The 22976-nt window shown below is 35.6% G+C and overlaps 1 protein-coding gene across 5 annotated transcripts in view; it reads left to right on the top strand.

Moving 5' to 3' along the window:
* ARHGAP44 (Rho GTPase activating protein 44) overlaps window positions 1–22976 on the top strand; it is a 175502-nt gene that overhangs the window by 15773 nt on the left and 136753 nt on the right. For all 5 annotated transcript variants that reach the window (XM_074312027.1, XM_074312026.1, XM_074312029.1 and 2 more), the window contains exon 2: window positions 20463–20502. In XM_074312027.1, coding sequence (XP_074168128.1) covers window positions 20463–20502 — 40 coding nt within the window. The remainder of the gene's footprint in view (window positions 1–20462; window positions 20503–22976) is intronic.

Raw genomic sequence — 22976 nt, 5'->3', positions numbered from 1 at the left:
TTGAGGATTAAAGGGTATGCCCGTGATATGTAAAATCTTATACTGTGCACAAAAGTGTGCAAAATGTTTAGATGTATATGCAGGTGAATTGTCTGTTTTTATGCTTGTGACACACCCATAATTGCAAATGCTTGTATAAGGAATTCAGTGACCACTTGGGCTGTCTCTTTTGCTGCTGGCATTGCAAAAGTGAATCCTGAAAAGGTGTCTACCACAACATGGCTAAAAGACAGATGACCAAAAGATTTATAATGGGTCACATCCATTTGCCAAATTTCATTAGGTCTAAAACCATGAGGGTTCTTCCCTGGAGGGAGTGTAGGAGCATGGAAAGGAAGGCAAGCTGTACAGGCTTTTACTATTCTCCTAGCTTCTTCTCTTGTTATAACAAATTGTAAATGTAAAGCTCGGGCAGCCTGATGATATTTAGAATGAGATTCTTGTGCTTCTTGAAATAAAGGAGTATTGGCCAACATGGTTAGAAGACTATCTCCCTTTGAATTACCATCAAAAATAAGACCTGGAAGTCCACTATGGGAGTGGACATGCAAAATATAAATCTTACCTGGATGCTTTCTCACTCGCTCTTGAAGTTCCTTAAAGAGCTGATATATATTGGAGGCTACAAATTTTGTTTGGGCCGTGGCAATTCTTTGTACCACACCTACTGAATAGGCCGAATCAGATATTATATTTATGTCTCCCGGTTAATAAGCAAGAGCTAGAATGATTGCATACAATTCATTCTGCTGAGTAGACTGAAAAGGAGTTCTGATTACTCTCTTTATAGTTAAGTCACAAGAATATATAGCACAAATATTATGTTTGGATGCATCTGTAAAGATAGTTGGTCCTTTAAGAGGAACTTTAGAAAACTTTTCTTCAAGAATCCATCTCCAATTATGTAACAGTCTGGTTATCTTTAATGGAGACCCGTGTGTAAAATTTGGACCCATGGCTAATAAAATTTGCCACTCTGGGATGGTTTCACAGCACACATTAACTTGTGCATTAGTATAAAAGGTGTATATCTTGTCAGGTCTTGTCCCAGATAATTGTACTGCTCGTTTAATGGCCTTTAATAAAATTCTAGCCACAAGCACTGGGTAAGGAATAAGGCTTTGTTCTGGTTGTGCTGGGAAGTTCACCCACTCTATTACACTGTCTCCTTGATGAAGGACTGCTGTGGGTGCCTCTTGTGTAGCAAAAACTGATATTTCCAAGGGTTTTTGAGTGACTCTTTCAACCACATTGGATAAAGCCAGTTCAACTTGTCTCAAAGCCTCTTGAGCTTCTTTTGTAAGTTGGCATGGTGAGTTTAAAGCACTGTCTCCTCTTAAAATGTCATATAATGGTTGCAATTGACAAGTAGTCAAGTCTAGCACGGGACACATCCATTGGATATCTCCTATCAATTTCTGGAAGTCATTTAAGGTGTTTAGCTTCTCTGTTCTTAAGGAGAGTTTTTGTATTGTAAGCACCTTAGGATATACTTCATATCCTAAATATTGAAAAGGAGCATGTCTTTGAATCTTTTCTGAAGCTATGTGCAATTTATAATTCCTTAGTGTTTCTATGGTTTTTTGTAGACATGCTTCTAACATTTGTTCCTCAGGTGCACATCCCAATATATCATCCATGTAATGTAATAACATTACTTTTGGAAATGCTTTTCTTACTGGAGTAAGAGCAGCAGCAACATACATTTGACACATAGTAGGGCTGTTTTTCATTTCCTGTGGCAAAACTGTCCATTCATATCTTTTATAAGGCTCAGCTAAGTTAACACTTGGCACTGAAAAGGCAAATCTTTTCATATCCTCCTTATCTAGAGGGATAGAATAGAAACAATCCTTAATGTCTATAACCCTCAGAGGCCATTGTCTAGGCAACTGAGTAGGAGATAGAAGTCCAGGTTGAAGAGTTCCCATAGTTTCCATCTGTTCATTTACCTTTCTTAAATCAGTCAACATCCTCCATTTTCCAGATTTCTTTTTTACAACAAATACTGGGGAATTCCAAGGACTTAGAGAAGGTTGTAAGTGTCCTTGGTCAAGTTGTTCCTGTACTATGTCTAGTAAAGCCTGAATTTTATCACTACCTAAGGGCCACTGTTCTATCCACACTGGTGTATCAGTTTTCCATTGGATAGGAACAGGTAAAAGTGTTGGCAGGCCTTCAACAGCAGCCCTGCCTAAAAAACCGAAGTACTCATTTTTAACCCTAATTCTTGTAAAATGTCTCTTCCCCATAGATTGATGGGGATTTTTTCAACTATAAAAGGAGTAAAAACTCCTGTTTCCCTTTCAAATGTCCATCTTAAAGGGGTAGCATTAACTTCAGCTGCTATTGATCCTCCTACCCCAGACATGTAGGTGTCTGCCTTAGTCTTTGGTCAGTGACTGGGCCATTTGGCACCTCTAATGACTGTGCGAATCTGCACCTGTGTCCATCAGTCCTTCTAATGGTACGTCATTTATATAGATGGTGAGCATAGGTCGGTCAGCTGTCACAGCTGCTGTCCAGTATATTCCTGGGTTTTTCTGCTTGGAGTCAGAATGTGGGTGACTGTCACCAGGTTGCTTATTAGGGGCCTGTATCAATAAATCCGATGCTACTACTTCCCCTGGTTGATAAGTCACACATTGTCTACCTGTGTTAGTGACTGGGATATTCCCCAGTTTCCCACATCAGTGTATGAATGAACACTGTCTTGTAAGTACTCTCAGGAGGTGAAATGGTCAAGCCTACTGTCCCTGGAGGCAAGAGATCCATAGGTTGGAGAGGAACAGATTTCACCTCTCCAGGGGGTATCTCAATTGTCCCAGCTGCATACAATTCTATCCTCCCTAATTGTAATCCCTTTCTCCCATCAGATGGCTTCCTGGGTGATTGGTCATGTCTGGGTATTGGACTTGGAGGCACTCTCTGGGTGTGGCATCGGCTGCCATCATGCCCCAAATGTTTTTTGCCTGGGGCCCTGGAGCTGGGCCCCTCATCCCGTTTCCCTGAATCAGTCTACACTCTGATGCCCAATGGAGTCCTCTGTTGCATTTTGGACATGGGATTTTGAGTCTTGTTCTCCCAGCCTGTTTTCTCACTCTGTCTCTATGCCAACATTGAGCTTTCAGATGCCCTACTTTACCACATTGAAAGCATTGATGAGTCTCTCTGGAAGTCCCTTGCCAAAAAGGACCCTGTCTTCCTATGTTGGGATCTTGGAAAGTCTGCACCATAGCCTGGCTATAAAAAGTATTTGTGCCCACTGTGGCACAGCGTCTTATGATCTCTTCTAAAGGAGCATCCCTATTTCGTCCTAGTATAATCCTTCTACAAACCTCATTGGCATTGTCTCTAGCAAGTTGCCTTACCAAAGTGTCTATTACTTCATTTTCACCATTAGTCCGTGTGACAGCTGTCTGCAAACGTGCCACAAAATCAGCAAAGGGTTCATTTGGTCCTTGTACAATTTTTGTGTAGGTCTCACCCTTGTAGTTTTTACTGGGGAGAGAAGCCCATGCTTTGATAGCAGCAGCAGCAATTTGCTCAAATGCTGTTATGGAGTAATTAATCTGTACTGAAGCATCTGCATAAGAACCTACACCTGTTAGTAGGTCACAGGTGATTGAAGTATTACTCCACTTTGACTATTTTGTTGGGCTTGAATCCTACAGAGCTCACTATATTCAGAAAACCACAACAAGTTTTGTCCAGGTTCTAAGCACAACTTTGCAATAATTTTCCAGTCATTTCTTGGAGAGAGACAGAAACCTTAGGAATTCTAAGAGGAGCAAGTTCATTGGTGGAAGTATTTCCCCACGCCCCATTGAGTTCTCACCTGCCTATTCTCTGGGAGGATAAAAGAAGGGCAGCCTTGGGTCTGAGAGAATCGACTCTGGGATAGAGTTTTGACACCAGGCAGGCTGAAAGGAGACCAGTCTGATTTGAGAAAGGACAAGAGCTGGAGGAGATTCAGAGCTCCCAAGAAACCTGTGTACAGAGGAAAATATTTTACAGATCTCCTCCCAGAAGGATTATAATTGAGCAGACAACCAGTCCCTCACAATTCAAGAACATTACATATTGGCGTCCACAACATGGGGCAAGGACTTTTGCTTATCCTGATAAGGACTTATTCTGAACCCTTCAGAGGAGCTAGACCAGACCATCGCAATTTGGCACCCGAACAGGAACACGATCCTGATTCCAGTGGAAAAACCTCTGATTCAGATTCCAGTGGAAAAGACTTTTTGACACAGAAATAACTGTGACTAACAAGGAAACTTTGTTAAAGATTAAGTAAGCATTCTAATAGACAAATAAGGAACTTAACTTGTTAAGGGCTAAACCAGCAATCTTTTATAGTTGAAATGGGGCAGATGTTAGCTAAAGACAATCCCTCGACCTCAGCCGACTCAGCCCCAGCCCCAGCAGCAGCCTCAGCTCCACCCCCAATCAGGAGTGGTACTATAGAGACTATAATTAAGATAATTGATGAGCAAAGTTTACTTGTAACCTGGGTACAGATTGCTAAACTCTTGGCTGCATTAAGACGCATATCTCCTTGGTTTTTAGAGGAAGAAAAGATAGATGTAGATAACTGGAAGCTAGTGGGATTTGAAATGAGAGAATTTCACACAAAAAATTGGGCCTCGTTCAATTTCTGCAGAGGTATTTTATATCTACAACATAGTTCAATTAGCCTTAAACTATCGAGCAAGTTGTAGGAGAAGGAAAAGTTTTATAAATTAACAGAGGAGGAAGTGTGAGGAAAAAAGAAAAGATCAAGATCTTGCCCAAGAGCAAGAGGACTTAAATGAGGAATTAGGGTGTGATGACTCTGATTCTCTTGAAGAAGCTTCAACCCCACCTAGAGAGCAGATTATTGACAGGCCCACATCAACTCCACCTTCAGAGGTGGAGGAAGAAGGAGGAGGGGAAGAGGCAGAAACACAAACATAATTGCCTGTGAAGCAGCTTAAGCCTATGACAAGATTAGAAAAAGCATTGGTTAAAGCTAAGAGAGAAGGACAGGATATAAGTGATTTTATACATGCATATCCTGTAATTGAAGATATTGACTCTGTAGGTAAAAAAAAGGAGAAGATATGCACCTTTAGATTTGAATAAAATTAAAGATTTGAAAAAAGGTTATACCCTTTATGGGACTATATCAGCTTATGTTAAAATGCTACTAGATAGTTTGTCTTATGAAGTCCTAACCTCGAGTGATTGGAAATCCATAGCAAGAACATGCCTAGAACCTGGACAAAATTTGTTATGGCTTGCAGAGTTTCATGAATTATGTAAAATCCAAGTCAGATACAATTTGGAAATAGGAGTTAACACACAATTCACTTTTGAGCACTTAGCTGGTGAAGGTCGGTATGGAGAGAATTCAGAATAGATTAATTATACCATGACAATATATGAGCAAATTGCTAAGGCTGCAATAAAAGCATGGGGTGTCCTCCCTGGACAGAAAGATTGTGGAGAGGCTTTCACTAAAATAGAGCAAGGTCCCAATGAACCTTTTGCAGATTTTGTGGGACGTTTGCAAACTTCTGTCAAAAGAACTATTGGAGAAAATACAGCTACAAAAATAATGACCAGACATCTGGCTAAGAAAAATGCCAATGAGATTTGCAAAAGAATTATATGGGGATTAGACAAAGATGCTCCTTTAGAGGAGATCATAAGATAATGTGCTACAGTGGGAACAAATGCTTTTTACACCCAGACTATGATGAACATGGAAAGACAGGGTCCCTCCTGGCAAGGGACTTTTAGAGAAACTCAGCGATGTTTTCAATGTGGAAAAATTGGACATCTAAGAGCTCAGTGTAGATATGGAGATACAGTGAGAAGACAGGGTGAAAGAAGACCTAAAACCCCATGTCCAAAATGTAACAGAAGACTCCATTGGGCATCAGAGTATAGAATAATTCAGGGAAATGGGATGAGGTGCCCAGGTCCAGGGCTCCAGTCAAAAAAGACTTGAGGCATTATGGCAGCTGATGTTACACCCAAAGAGCCTTTAGAAGGTCAGGACTCTGATTTTATCAACCAGCAGAAATGCAATCACATGGCAGAAAGGGATTACCTGATAAGTGAGCCAAAAGGCAATCAGATTGCAAAAATGGATTACACTTGGGGAGAATATAGGCCTTTTAAACCAACAGGGCTGTGTCCAGTGCAAACAACTCCAATGTAATTGCCAAATGATGAGAAGAGATTTAGAAAGTGGTAAATAAAAGGAAATTAGATAGGTTAACTGCCTGGGAGAGAGGGTTTGCTTGTATTTCTTCAGATGGACATTTATAAATTCTCAATTTATGATTATTTGATCATGTTATTTGTTACATACTTCTAGCATGTGTTATGTTACTATGTTACTATGTGTTTATATAATCTATGTAATTATGTGTAATGCCTCCCATATTGATGGATTTATGTTTCAAGTCATGACCACCCTATGTTCTAAATCAAAAGAAAGGGGGAGATGTTAGGTTCTTACTAAGTGCTAATGAGATAATGAGATATTAGGTTCTTACTAAGTGTTAAGTCAGTACTTGAGAATTCTCTAGTTCCGGCCTTTACTGGGAGTTTTACTTGTGAATTCCTGGGGTGTAAACTCCCTTTAAAGGCCTGAACCAAAGGTCTAGCCAGAGAACTGTCAAGTCAACCTGAGTTCTCACCTTGTAATTGTCCAGACAACCTGAATTCTCACCTTGTCACTGTCCAGACAACCTGAGTTCTCACCTTGTAATTCTAACAACTAGGGGTTAAAGTTTCATAAGCCAAATTGTGTATTAACATCTTAACATAATTTGATGTATCCCCAAAGAGAGTGCAAGCTTTTTTCAGGTCTTTAAGGACATTCATATTAAAAGGAGCATATTTTCTACTTTCTTGACCTGCAGAATTATGCTGTTGAATCATGGGAAAAATTTGAAGTTTGAAATCATTATCTATTTCTTTTCAATTTTGGATAACTTCAATAAGCCCTTTCTGTAATCTAGTTATGGGTGTTGGTGATTGCTGGGGGGAGGTGCCAATGATATCACCGCCCCATCCACTACTCCTCCTCCCTCCGTCCCTGAAGGTGGAGTTGATGTGGGTTGATCAATAATCTGCTCTCTAGGTGGGGTTGAAGTCTCTTCAGGACAATCAGAGTCAACACACCCTAATTCCTCATTCAAATCCTCTTGCCCTCTGGCAAGGCCTTGAGTTTGCTTATTTTCTATCTTTTGTTCCTCACACTTTCTCCTCTGTTCACTTTTCCTTCTCCTATAACTTGCTCAATAGCTTAAGTCTAATTGAATCACGTTGTATAGATAAAATATCTCTGCAGTAATTGAATAAGGCCCATTTTTTGTGTAAAATTCTTTCATTTCAAGTCCCACTAGCTTCCAGTTATCTATGCTTAGTTTTTCTTCCTTTAAGAACCAAGGGGACGTGCAATTCAATGAGTCTAAGAGACTATCCATTTGTGGGCTGGTTACAAGTAAACTCTTCTCATCAATTATCTTAATTATATCCTCTATAGGATTACTACTAGGGGAGGCTGGAGCAGGAGCAGGGGCTGTATCTGGGTCGGCTGAGGCCAAAGGAATGTTTTTAGCTAACACCTACCCCATCTCAACTACTAGAGATTGCTAGTTTAGTCCTAAACAAGGTAAGTTCTTTATTTCTATTAGAATAATCACCTAATCTCCTGGTCACCTGAGGACTTCAGTGGAAGTAGGGTGCTGGCCCCACGCTTGGACACCAAAATCCTGGAACTTTGTCTTCCCAGAATTCAGCTGGAGTCAGGATCACTAAACGTCTTAATTCTTGATCTTTTACAGTCAAGGTCAGGGGGTTAGGCCTAGCCAACTCACACACACCTTCCTCCCTCAAGAGAGACTGAATCAGCTTCTGCGTCTCACTTCCTCTTCCTCCTCCTACTACTCCCACACACGTCACTTCCCCCTCTTTGTCCCACCAATCAAGTCAGCACAGAACAGCTTGGGAGGGTCAGCCTTCAAACAAGTTAATAGGGAACTGTCCAATTGGCAATTAGTCTCATGTGCTTCATTATCCAAGTGCATTGCTCACTTCTAGCCCTTTATACCAGAGTCCTCTGTCTCTATAGCTTTTCTAACCCCAGAGGCCTCCCCAGCCCAATCGGCACAATATGGAAGCCTAGTTCTATCACTGTCCACCGGTCTTTTCCTGCCCCTCAGGACAAACTTTTTCTGACAAAATTCCAGATTCTCTTTGGCTGGTAAGTTGTTATGTTTCTAATCTTCGTGATTTTTACCAGTCCAGCGCTATTTTTGAGGCTGAATTAAATAGTGTGTATTGAGGGTAAGAGAGAGGTTAGAAATTCACATGTATCTTCTCTGCCATCTTGGCTCCGCCCCCATCTTGAGAGTTTTTCATATAAAAATCATGTATTATTTCCTTTAGACTTACTCTACCAGCTTCTTATAACACTGGCAGGTTTGGCCCCTCAGACAACAAATAGCTATTACTTTCTTCAGGACTGTAAAGATAATATTAAGAGGCTAAGGTTTCTAATAGTGTAATTTCTAAGCCCTCACTGATTCATTCCGCTTTATCAGTTGAACTCTATTAGCTTTTCCAAATAGGCTATGTGGGGAAGGTACACAGCAAAAACAATCGTCATTAAACAATTCCCATCCCCACACCAGGACATTTTTTTTTTCACAAGTGTTCTGATATCAAACCTAAAAGACAAAATTAAACAAAAATGGAGAAAATGCATAAAGATATACTTTTAAAAGCCTAGTCTTGAAGGCCTTTTATGGCTTCCTCATAGACTTTCCCTTAAATGTATCTTTTTTTGGATTCTAAGGATGAATGCCTTTCTATGGTTAGTGGTCAAGAAATTTATCTGTCATTAGGATTCACTGTAATGTCTGGATTAGCTCTCTGGAGGACCTCGGGATCAATCCATCTTAGTAGAGGAGTAAAGGAGGCAGGAGGGCCACTTGGCTGGTGAAAGATGAAGTCTGGAACCTGGCGTCTTCTCTTTTATCTGTGTCTGTGGCTCAGAGAGCTGTGGTGAGAGAGACTCTTCTATATCTGTGGCTCCCTTAAATACCTTAGTACGATTACATCACTACAGCACACTGAGCTTGTGCAACCATTATATCACCATACTAAATACTAAGTATATGTTTAACTATAAGTACCTTGCTGACCTGGATTTAAATACATCTTTTCAGAGTTCTGGCCCTCTACAATTCACAATTTCTGAAACCACTAATAACCTTGGATGACTGTATCTTCATATACATCTGCACTGATTTCCTTTATTTTTGGCTGCTAGCATTCTGAAGGGCACTGCTACCATCATAAATGGAATCAGATTGTTACTAACATCTATAATGACTGATGAATCTCTTGGGACTATTTGTTCTATTTAAATCTGTTTTAATTAATTTAATTAAATCTACTGCAACTTAGTTAATTAAAATAAATCTATTTAAATATCTGTTCCTATTTAAAATCAGGGAAGAATAAACAAAAAAAGAAATGAAAGTACTATGTGCTCATGTACAGATGACATCCAGGTGGAAGATAAGGCAGCCATTCTTTCTCTCACATAGCACCTCACAAGAGTTCTTGTTTCATTTACTACCAAAAAGTATACTTTTGGATACTGAGAGATTACTGGATTGTCACTATACTATACAAATTCATTTTCAGCCCAACAGATTACAAAATAAATCTTTCTGTAGCATCCAGTCCTTTTATAGTCTTCCCATGGTCACAAATTATTTAATTGATTTTTTTTTCAATATAAACTTCAAAACTCTTAAGTCACTTGCAAATGGGATGATGACTCAATGTTCTTTCAATATCATTAGTTCAATTTTGCTCTTCTTCACACAACTATTCTCAGTACATTCATTTGAAGGACAGTTCTCTATTTGACCGTTAGAACAATTTGCATCTTTCCTTAATATTTTATGTGAAACTATATTTCTTTGCAAATTGACTTTTTAAAAATCAGGTTTTTTTCATAAATGTTCTTTTTCTGATCTTTTAGAAACTGAACTGTTTATACATGAAAGAAACTGTCTTATGTAGAAAATAGAACTAAATATAATGTAGGTATTGTATTTCATGTACTCATGGAAAACTGCTTTTCCCCTTTTTATTTATTTTTTAAAAATATTTTACTTTTTGCAGTTACATGTAAAAACAATTCTTATATTTCTTCTTTTTAATTTTGAGTTAAATTATCTCCCTTCTTTCCACATGCCTCATTGGGAAGGCAAGCAATTTGATATAACATATGTACAGTGATGCAGGACATATTTTTATATTAGTCATGTTGTAAAAGAAAACACAAACCAAAAGAAAAGAAAAAAAGTAAAAGAAAGTTAAAAGTATGTCTCAGTCTGCTAGGTTCCATAAGTACTTTCTCTGGAGATGAATAATATTTTTCATCAAAAATCCTTTGGAATTGTTTTAGATTATTGTATTACTGAGAATATCTATTTTACAGTAGATCATCATACCAATATTGCTATTACTATGTATAATGTTCTCTTGGTTCTACTCATTTCACTTTTAGATCAGTTCATTTAAGTCTTTGCAGGTTTTTCTGAGAACATCCTGCTCATCATTTCTTACAGCACAACAATATTCCATCACAGTCATCTACTACAAAATGTTTTGTCACTCCCCCATTAATGGGCATCCCTGAATTTTTAATATTTTGTCACTGTACAAAAAAAGATCTCTTATAAGCATTTTTATATGTATAGGTCCTTTTCATTTTTTTTTCTTTGCTATTTTTAGGATATAGACCTAGTAGTAGTGTTGCCAGCAATGCCAGCAAAAGGCATACACAGTTTTAGAGTCCTTTAGGCAGAGTTCCAAATTACTTATTCTCCAGAATGATTAAATCAGTTTACAACTTTACCCACAATGAATTAGTGTCTTGATTTTTTCCATATTGGCTCCAACATTTGTCATTTTCCTTTTCTGTAAAACTAGTCAATTTGATAGGTGCGAATTGGTACCTCAGAATTGTTTTAATTTGCATTACTTCAATCAATGGTTGTTTGGAGCATTTTTATATGATTGTAGATAGATTTGATTTCTTCTTTTAAAAACAACCTCTTCGTGTCCTTTGACTATCAATTAGGGAATGGCTTGCATGCTTTTAATTTGACTTGCATTCCACATACTTGAAAGAAAACTTCCATCTGAAAATACTGCTGCAAAAACCTCCCTGCTTTCTGTCCTCCTTTTAACTCAGACCACATTGTAGTCTGATTATTGTGGATCTCAAGGCCCCAGAGAGGAGTAGAAAACAAAGGGAACAGAGTTAAATTCTGTTGTAAATTTATGCAGTAAGGTCAGGATTGTTGAACAAAAAACCCAAGAAGGTAGGTAGTAGGAGTAATCCAGGGTTAAAGTTTGGTAAGATATGATGAAAGAGCAAATGATTGGACAATATATAGAAATGAACTGTTTCAGTTCAATATTAGGAAAACTAGAAGCATTATTTAGATCAGTAGTGAAAACAACAAAAATAATAAGGTTATTTTAATAGGTGCAGAAAAATATTTTGATAAAATACAAGCACCTATTCTTTTTTATGTTTTAGAAAGCACAATAATAAATGGGGCTTTTAAAAAATGATAAGTAATATCTATCTAAAACCAAGAGTAAGCACTATGTGGAATGGGGATAAACTTTCCCCTTTCCAGTAAGGTCAAAGAAAAATCATAATGTCCATTATCACTATTTTTATTAAATATTATACTAGAATGCTAGCTATAACAATAAAACAAGAACAAGAAATCAATGGAATAAGAATAGGCAATGAAAAAAGAAAATCATCATTTGTTTTTGATAATGATATGTTTTGTTGAGAGAATACTAAATTCATCCAAAAAAACCTAAGCAAAACAATTAACTTCAGTAAAATTGCAGGATATAAAATAAATCCATATTAACCATAAGAATTTCTATAAATTACCAACAAAATCCAGCAGAGGAAACAATAGAGAGAGAGAAATTCCATTTAATTGCAGTCAATATAAAATACTTGGTAGTCTACAGCCAAAGAATAGAAAGGAATCATATGAGGAAATTATGAAAAAATTCTCATAAGCACATTAAAGAAGAGATATGAATATTTGGAGAAGAATTAATTACTTGTGGATAGGCCAAGCCAATATAACAAAAATGACAATATTACCTAAATTCACTTATTCAATACCATACCAATCAAACTACCAAAGAAGTATTTTATAGAGTTAGAAAAAATATCAAATTTAATCTGGAGTAATAAAAGCCCTCAAACATCAAGATAATTAATGAAAAAAGTGATGGAATGTGGCCTAGCAGTATGAGTTCTCAAACTGTGATGTAAAACTATAATTATCAAAAGAATTTGGTACTAGATAAGAAATAAAGTGGCTGATCAATGGAATATATTAGGTTTTCAATCTCTTTCTCTATCTCCCCTGTGTGTGTGTGTATAAAATAAACATTTATATGTATATACACATATAAATGTGGAATGGGAGGAGAAGGAGATTAAACAGCCATAGTAGCTAGTGTTTGATAACCCCAAAGATTTGACAAAAAACAGCTGAGAAAACTGGAAAATAGTCTGGCAGAAACTGATCATAGACTGACCTCTCATACCATATATTAAGTCAAGATCAAAATGAGTACATGATTTAGACATGAACAGTGGATATCATAAACAAATTAATGGAGCAATGAAGAAATTACCTGTAAGATCTATGGATAGGGGAAGGGTTCATTAACAACCAAAAAACAGAGAGATTCACCAGAGGTAAAGTGGATAATTTTATTGCACACAATTTTTTAAATGTTTTAAATTAAAGAAAAAGAGGAAACTGGAAAAATCTTTTTAAAATTTCTTTGATAAAAATTTCATTTCTAAAATAGAAATCTGAGTTAAATTTATAAAAATAACAATTATTGCCCATGGTTATCTGGACATTTGAATGACCTATTACTTTTTAAGAAAAATGTTTTTAATAGATATTTCTGTATTGAATATTCATCATCTCCAAATAATTTGAAATGAAAAACTCTCAAAATTTATGTAGCTGATCAAATAAATTAAAAATAAGTAGTAAGTATATTACAGACCTATTTTCCTATCTCTATCTGGAGTTTACAAAGATATTTAAGAAGGTCAATAGCAGCTAAATTTGCTTTTATTTACCAATTCATTAGATTCATGTATATTAACCAATACTTACTAATAAAAATAGCAATATTACAGAACCATTTCTTTTTTTATTTAATAGTTTTTATTTACCAGATATATGTATGGGTAATTTTACAACATTGACAGTTGCCAAACCTTTTGTTCTAATTTTTCCCCTCCTCCCCCCTCCCCCAGATGGCAGGTTGACCAATACATGTTAAATATGTTAAAGTATAAATTAAATGCAATATATTACAGAACCATTTCTAAGTTTCATTAAATATAATGAATAGAATAAAATTACAGTAATAATAGTTGGGGGCATTTATACAGTGATTTAAAGCTTAGACAAAGAGAGAGAGGGGGGAGAGGGGAAGAGAAAGAGAGAGAGAGAGAGAGAGAGAGAGAGAGAGAGAGGAGAGAGAGAGAGAGAGAGAGAGAGGAGAGAGAGAGAGAGAGAGAGAGAGAGAGAGAGAGAGGAGAGAGATGTTCTGTTTTGAACATCATATTTTAGGAAGAAAATTCTAAAGTTACAGTTAAAAAGAAGACAATTAGAATAGCATTGGGCCTCAAGATCAGATCATGTGAGAATTTTTTGAAGGAATTTGGGTTATTTAAAGTTAAGATTTGAGTATAGAGAAGGCATGATAGCTATCTTCAAGTATTCAAAAGACTATCAAGTAAAAGAGATAATAATTCTTATTCTGATGGACATAAAAAGTAAGACTCATGAATAGAAATTACAGATTTATGCTTTATGTAAGGAAAAGCTTCCTAATTCTTAGAATTGTATAAAAATGGAAGATGCAGTCTCAAGTAGTGTTGTCCTCACTGAAGATATTTTAGCAAAGAAAGGGTGCCATTTTGGGAATCTTGCGAAAGAATTCTTGGTCAACTATCTTTTACATGTTGTTAGCTTTTCTTCTAGTGGTAGATTTTGATGGATGGGTTTCCTATGAAAGTGAGAAAAAGAGAGAGAACGTCTCTAAATGTTCTTTTATTTGAAAAAGTATTCCTATTTCCATATATGTATAAATATATATAAAATTAAGCTAACATGAATAAAAATAACTAGTGTCTAATTGTTATTAGTTAATTGTACATTATATGTACATATGTACATGTAATATACAATTTAGAACAAGATAAAAAGAAATACAAATATTTGAATAATTAGTCTCTTTAATTTCACAGTTTTAGATTGCACTTCCAGGACAAAGAGGAGTGCTTGTGATCGCAAATGAGCAGAAGTCCTGGTTTCAATTTTAAAGGATGAGAGAGTAGGGTCTCTAGTTCCTGGTTTCAGTCCTAGAGTGGAGAGGGTAGCCCTTGTGATCTGAGGGAAGACCACTATGGGGTACAGTCTTTCCCTAAAAACTTACAGACCTCCAGAACTAGCTATAAAAACAGTAGGGAAAAAAAGGCCTGAACCACTCCTCCTTTCAGGTGAACAGAAAACAACTCTAACTTAAAACCTGAAATCAAGGAAAAAGCTGGAAAAATGGGTATATAATGAAAAAGAATCTGACTATGGAAGCTCAAGATCAAAACTCATAATAAGACAATAAAATAAAATCATCAAGCAAATTATCAAAGTAAAAATGCAGATTAGACAAAAGACCAACTAGAAGTGCTAAAGAAAGATTTTTAAAAAGCAAAAAGAAAAATTATTTTAAAACTCAAAGCAATAAATGAAAAATTGGGAAAAGAAATGTAAGAAAACTGTAAAAAAAACTATGAAAAGAGCACAAAAATAGCTAAGAAAATGACTGCTTAAAAAGAATTAGCCAGATAGTAACAGGAGACACAAAATCGCATTCAAGAAAATAATTCCTTAAAAATTAGAATTGACTCCATGAAACATCAAGAAACAATTAAACAAAGTTAAAAGAACAAAAAATAATAGAAGATAATATGAAAGTATCATCAGAAAAACAATTGACCTAGAAAAGAAACTAAAAAATAATTTAAGAATTATTTGATTGTGACTAAGAAAAAGACATCATATTTCAAGGAATTATAAGGGAAAACTGCCTGGATATCTTAGAACCAGAAGATAAAATAGAAAATTAAGGACTCCACTGATCACTTCTTAAAAGAATTCCCAAAATTAAAATTCCCAAGAATATTACAAAAAAATTCCAGAAGGAAAAACTGCTGAAAGCAGCCAGAAAGAGACCATTCAAATAATTATGGCACTACTAGAATAAGCAGCTACAATGAGAAAGGAGAGGAGAACTTGGAAAATAATATTCTGAAAGACAGAGGAACTAGGATTAAAATCAGGAAGAACTTACCAGCCAAACTGAGTATAATCCTTCAGAAGGAAAAATCAATATTTTATGAAACAGAAAACTTTCAAGCATTCCACATGAAAAGACAAGAACTAAATTGATAATTTGACATTCAAACACAAGACTTAAGAAGCATAAAAAGGTATATGCTAAAGAAATTATAAGGGCCTTAAGGCTAAACTATTTGCATACCTATATGGGAAGATGATACATGTAATTCCTAAGAACATACTCAACATATGAACAACTAGAAGGAATATACATGGACAGAGGGAATGATTATGAGTCAATTATGTTGGGATGATCTAAGAAAAACCTGAAGGGTTGAGAAAAAGGAATGAATTGAGAGAAGAAAAATTATGTCATGTAAAAAAGGCATTTAATGAAAAACTTTCACAATGGAGGGGAAAATGAGAGGTAACCTCGTTTTCATTTTAATTGATTCAGAGATGGAAGAAAATATGTGTACATGTTTAAAAAGCTCTTATACAAAAGGGAAATAAAAGAGAAATGGAATAATAGGTAGGGAGATAAGAGAGAGGGTAGATTAAGGGAGGTGATTATTAGGATTCTTACAATGTGCTACAATCACTGAAATGAATAGAGACAATAATTATCTAATTCAGTATGATTGATCTGATCCTACAAGGAGATGTTCTGGGCCAGAACTTGAAACAAGGTACTTATGTATTGATGTACTTAGTTCACATCTTTAAAGGAGTTCATAACTTTAAAGGAGTTCGCTCATTGGTTCACACATTAGACTTCACACCTTTAGAGAGCATATAAAAGGACAAGCCCACTGGAAGCTTGGACAGATTCAGAGTCAGGATTCAGTCAAGGTGGGAACTTCAGGAGAGGACTTTGGGAGATTCACAACTAGAATTGACTTCCGGGAAATTCACAAGCCCACGCACAAGCTCATTCTCTGAGAGGAGGAGTCAAGAGTCATTCTAACTTCCACTTGTTGTGCTGGCTGGAGATTGGGAAGACAAGAGGCTGAAATTGGGAGAGACAAGGGACTAGCAGCAGGAGTTCTGGGGAACCAAGGAGAGAGGAAGGCCTCCAGAAAACTAGCCGAGCCCCAAGTGAAGAAGGTAAGATTTTGGAACAGACAATAAAGGATTTGGACTTTAACTGCTGCATGAGGTGACTATTGAAACTGAACTGAAACTAAGGCTACCTCCAGAAGCTCCCCAAGGAACCTGCTTCCAGAGAACGATTATAATTTAGAGAACAGAACATTACAGGTGATGGTCAAAAGCAAAAGAAGCTTTTGAGGAGAACAGGGTAAAAAGAAAGAAAAAGATAAAAAGAGAATTGGGTGGCCAGAAATACATAAGTTAATAATCATAACTATGAATCTGAATGGGATGAAGTCACATGAAACAGAAGTAGGAATATTATTGGGAATTTTCATAAAATTCATACATAAAATAAAATCAATAAGAAATTGGAATCCACTAATGTATTATTCATAAGAAACACATTTGAAATAGAAAAAAAAATACACCTAGTTAAAATAAGGAGTTGAAGCAGAATCTATTATGTTCAGCTGAGGTTAAAAAAAAAAAAAAAAAAAAAGCAGGAATCTCAGACAAAGCAAAAACAAAAATAGACCTAATTAAATGAGGTAATCAGGGAAATTACATTTAGCTAAAAGGTGCTGTAGACAATGAAGCAGCAGCAGTACTAAAAACATATGCACCAAATGGCATAGTATCCAAATACTTAAAGAAAAAGATAATTGAGTTAACAGGCAGAAATAGACAGTCTAACTATACCGGTGGGGGACCTCATCTACCCTCTCTCAAAACTAAATAAATCTAACCAATCACTCCACCCCATCAGTATAGCACCAAACAGGAGGATTCCTAGAGGCCTCAGGACAACATAAGTGCAGCACTAGGTAAATAGCCAGGGTCTACAGCACCTGGCAGAAGCCTAAGATAGTACGCCTTTCACTATGGGAGCAGAGCTCAAATTTATAAGAAAGAAAAAAAGATCAAAAATGAAAGATGAGCAAATACACACACACACACACACACACACACACACACACACACATACACACGAAAGACTTTGACCATAGAATTATTATGGTGACAGGGAAGAACAACACACAAACTCAGAAGAGTTACAACAGTGTCGAAACACCTATGGACAAAAGCTCAAAGAAAAATGGGAAGTAATCTCCTGCTCAGAAAGAACTCATGTAACTCAAAAAGGAACTTAAAATCATATAAGTAGAAGAAAAATTAGTAAAAGAAATCAGAGTATTGCAAAATAATTATGGAAAAGAGTCAATATCTTAGAAAAAAAATAACTACTTAAAAAGGAAATTGGCCAAATAAGAAAGATCTAAAAATTCCAATGAAGAAAACAACTTCCTACAAAGTACAACTGGGCAAATAGAAAAGAAAATATAAAAGCTAACTGGGGAAAACAACTCCTTTAAAGATAGAATTGGGCACATGGAAACTGATGACTCTATGAGACATCAAGAATCAATCTTTTGAATTTTCAAAAGAATGAAAAAAAAAAAGAAAATAGATAAAATACCTCTTTGGAAAAACAACTGAACTAGAAAATAGATCCAGGAAAGACAATGTGAGAATTATTCAACTACCTGAAAGCCATAATCAAAAGAAAGACTTGTATAACATCTTTCAAGAAATTATCAAAATCTACCCTGATATCCTGGAAGCAGAACACAAAGTAGGGATTGAAAGAATCAATTACATCAAGAAAAAGATCAAAAACTAAAAACTATAAGGAACATTATAGACAAATTATAGAACTATAAGATCAAGGAATAAGATATGAACAGGTAGTTTTTAGATGGAAAAAAAACTACCTATAGGCATGAAAAAGCGCACTAAATCATTTTTGATTAGAGAAATTCAAATAAAGACAACTCTGAGATACCACCTCAGACCTATAAGAATGGCTAATATGACAAAACACAAGAAAAATGTTGTGTTAGGCAGGATATAGGAAAATTGGGATACTAATTCATTGTTGGTAGAGTTGTGAATTAATCCAATCATTCTGAAAAGCAATTTGAAACTATGCCCAAAGGGCAACCAAACTGTGCATATCCTTTGATCCAGCAACAACACTACTACTGGGTCTGCATGCCAAAGAGACAATTAAAAAAAAAAAAAAAGACCTACATGTGCAAAAATATTAATAGCCCTTTTCATGGTAGCAAAATATTGGTAATTGAGGGGATGCCCATCAATTAGGCAATGGCTGAACAACCTATTGTTTATGAATGTAATGGAATACTATTATGCAATAAGAAATGATGAGCAGGCAGATTTCATAAAAACTAGAAAGACTTGTATGAATGTGAAATGAATAGAAATAGAAAAGCATTGTACACAGTATCAACAACATTATGTGATGATTAACTATGAATGACTCAGCTCTTTTCAGCAACAGAATGATCCAAGACAAGCACAAAGGAGTCATGAAGAAAAATACTATTTACACCTAGATAAAGAAGTGATAGATGCAGATAGTTATTTTTTCACTTACTTTTTCATGTTTTTTTTCTTCTTATCTGATTCTTTCGCAACTGTGACTAGTATGAAAATATGATTTGCATGATGATATATGCAAAATCTAATTTAGCTTTTTTAAACTAACAAGTGTCACTCAGTTTGATGGAGGCAACTCATTCTTTCAGTGATTAAGACTATATAAGAAAGACATTAGGCAAAAAAATGGCATTTTTTACCTAGTCAAAAAAAAAAAAAAAAGTCAGTCTGGGAGGGGAACATCCTTAGGGTTTCTAGCCAAAGCAGAGGCATTTACCTTCATTCTGAGGCAATTGAGGCCCAAACAAAGGCCAAGTGGGACTTGGTCTGGGATTTTTAGTTGGACAATTGTGTAGAGACCAATATTTTAAATTTAAGGCATTTAAGGTTTAAGGAAAGAATCTAACCCATGAACCCCAAGATACCTTAGAAGATTTCAGGAATCAAAATATACATTTCTTTGGGTGGAGCAATCATAGGAAGGGAAAGGAAAAAAGAAAAACAGAACCAGGAGAACACAGCAATAGCAATATCATGCGATGATCAACTATGATTGATTTTGCTCTTCTCAGAAATAGTAGGATGCAAGACAATTCCAAAAGACTCATGATGAAAAATTCTATTCACATCCAGAGAAAGAACTGATGAAATATGAATGCAGATTGAAGCATAGTGTTTTCACTTATTTTTTTTCATTTTTTTCCTTTAGTTTCTTTTTTCATAGAATAACTAAAAAGGAAAAGTATTTTAAGTGATTGCACATATATAACCTATGTCAAATTTCTTGCCATCTTGGAGGGATTTGGAACTCAAAATTTTATTTTAAAAAATGAATGTTAAAAATTGTCTTTACATGTAATTGAAAAAATAAAATACCATTAAAAAAGAAATAGTTTTTAAAAGAACATAGATTTCATAAAGAAAGATAACATGTTTTAGTTGATAGTTATATGAAGTAAAAATCTTTATATCAAATTTTGCTTCTAATACTTACTAGTGATTTGATAGATAAGTCATTTATTCCTTCTGAGCCTCGGCCAGTCTTCAGTGATTGTAAAGATGAATTTCAGTCTTTGTGGAAGAAGTTCAAGCATTAATGGAATCATATTTCTTTGATATTGCATTTTCTTCCTTTGTTACCACTGCAATTAGTTGATCCTTAACTTTATGGTTTTTTTAATATTCAGATACCTAGCAAGCGTCTTATGTGTGATTTTCCAGTGTGGGAATTTTCTATCCAATAATTTTGAACCCTTGGTAATCTTGAAGTACTGCTTATCTACTCTGTTCTCTTAAAGTCAGAAATTTCTCATAGTTGCTGTTTCTTTAGTCCTAATTTGCAAAATTTAATTGATAATTTCTCAACTGATGTTCTCTCTCTCTCTTTCTCTTTCTTTTTAGGGCAGAAAAGACTGAAGTTCTAAATGAAGACCTTCTTCAGGTAAGATAGTTCTTTAAATAACTACCTTAACTGAACATTATTCAATTCCTCTCTCCTTCCCCCTCACCATTGAACTTTTTCTTAAACATTTTTTATAATATTCTCATAAGATTATTATATATTATATACATCATGTATTATATGAAATATATCATAGTTATATAAGAATAGTCACTATCATTATTTCTGAATTATTTAAATACATAGATATAAATCATAAAGATATAAAGGACTTCAGGATTATCAATCTGCCTTTAAATAGAGTATTATTATCTTTATTTTACAAATAAAATATCTCTGACCTTTATAAATGGCATACCTATGAGATTTAATCACTTGAAGATGCTATTCTTATACTTGACATCATAGTGTCATAGGACTTAAAGCTTGAAGGGACTCAAGATCAGAGTCTTGAAGCTGGATTCTTCCAAAATTTGTTATCATTAGTTGTAAATAACTCATACCTGAGCAAAAATCCCTTCTACAACATCTCCCTAAAGTGGTTCTTTACTTGAAAGGGACAGCTGTAATACATTCAAGGGCATCCAATTCCAATTTTGGATAGTTCTAACTGTTGAGAGTTTTTTTCTTCTTAAATGAGTGTGTGAGAATGTCTTCTATCCATAATTAGTTCCTCACACCTCTCACAAAGATGTGGAGAAATTAATCTCTGGGCTGGCTCAAACACTTATATTAAATAAACCTTCATACCGACATTCTAGAGTAGGACCACCATTAGGAAGTTACAATCTTGACTTTCTCAGGGTGTTTAGATATTTCTCTGTTGTAGAGGAATTCACTTCCTCTACTCAAAATTTTAGCCTTCAGTCACCCATTAATTTATGTCTACTCAGAAACCAACTACTCATATGACATTTTAAAATATTACACATAACTATTTACTTAACACTAAGGAAAAATATGATATCATATATATTCATATTAAAGCAAATACAGAATCAATAAATATTTCAAAATGTCACAGTGTCCCACTAATACATTCACTAGGAGTGCATTTGGGTGGGAGAGTATGAAAATACAGAAATTTTCCAAGGACATATGACTGAGAAAAAATAATATGCTTTAGATAACTCACAATTCTGAAACCATAAAGTTCAGTGTTATTTTTTCTTTTTTTAGAAATGTCACCAAAAGTTCTTTGATAAACATAACTTCTGTGTGGAACTGATACTTCTGCTACAAAGCTGAGCCATGTTGTGCTACTGATAGCACAATAGCCAAACTAGTCTACTCACTGGTGACTAATGGCTCCTTCCCTGATAATTACAAATCCCTGTTTTACCCTCATCCTTTAAAAGATTTTCATTAGATCCTCCCATGCCAGCATGGTGGCTGTTGTCTTGTATCTTTCTTCTCCTTCTCAGCTACTTTTTGAGAAAACCTCTTCTAATCTATGCTTCTGCTTCCCCTCTTCTCTAACTCTCTTATAAATTCTCTGCAATCTGGCTTTCAACTTCATCATTTCTCTGAAATTAGTCTCTCTAAAATTACCAATGATCTCTTACTTGCCCAATCTTATAGCCTCTTCTCAATTCTTAACCATTTTTTCTAACTTCTCACATCATTCATAACTTTCTCCTCCTGAATACTCTCTCTTTTGGGGGTTTTTTGAGATTATGTTTTCCTTTGTCTCTCTTCCTACCTGTCAATTGTCTCTTTTCACTAACCTGTTTGCTGGATCTTTATGTTAAATCAACAAGCATTTCTAAAAGTCTACTATGTCCCAGGCCCTGTGCCAAGCACTGGGGATAAAAAGATAAAAATAAAAGAAGTTCCAAGTATAATTGCAGAAGGATATGAGGAAAACATAACCTGCAAATTGTAGAGGGATGAAACTCTGAAAAGGTGTGCTTGAATCAGATAACAGAGCACTTAAGGCTAATCACCTATTCGATGTGAGATAATAGCTCTATATGCATATATTTAGATGAGATGATGATGTGATGGCTCTCCTCAATATTGGTGCTTGCTTGAATGTTTGGTGGTGAGGTAATCGTAGGCAAGGATTGGAGGGTTGAGGTAGAGAAGTCCGGGTCCCTTGGCAGCAGGACAAGGAGGAGAGAGACTGGAGACTCTAGACTTCAGAATCCAGGATACATCTTTGGCCACGCAGCAGCTTGCCTGCCAGCTTCACTTCTCCCTCTAAAGACCAAGAACTTTGATCCTGATTCTGACTGATCCTGAGACCTTCCAGGGAGCTAGCCCAGACATTATAGCAAACTATGTCCAAACAAGACACATACAAGATAAATTGTAGATAGTTCTCCCCAAAACCCTTTCTTCTTCATTTCTAAGTTATTATCAATGAAAGTACCATCTTTCCTGTCACCTAAGTACACGACTTCATTGTCTCTATGATTACTCTCTTGGCTCTCTTCATATCTAATCCACTGCAAAATATGATCCTTTCTTTCTTTATGACATCTCTCTTTTAAGTCACTTTCTTTACACTC

This window comes from Sminthopsis crassicaudata, chromosome 4 (assembly GCF_048593235.1).
Source record: "Sminthopsis crassicaudata isolate SCR6 chromosome 4, ASM4859323v1, whole genome shotgun sequence".
Classification (NCBI taxonomy): domain Eukaryota; kingdom Metazoa; phylum Chordata; class Mammalia; order Dasyuromorphia; family Dasyuridae; genus Sminthopsis; species Sminthopsis crassicaudata.
The sequence above is the reverse complement of the archived record's forward strand: the minus strand, read 5'-3'. Positions and strand labels throughout refer to the sequence as shown.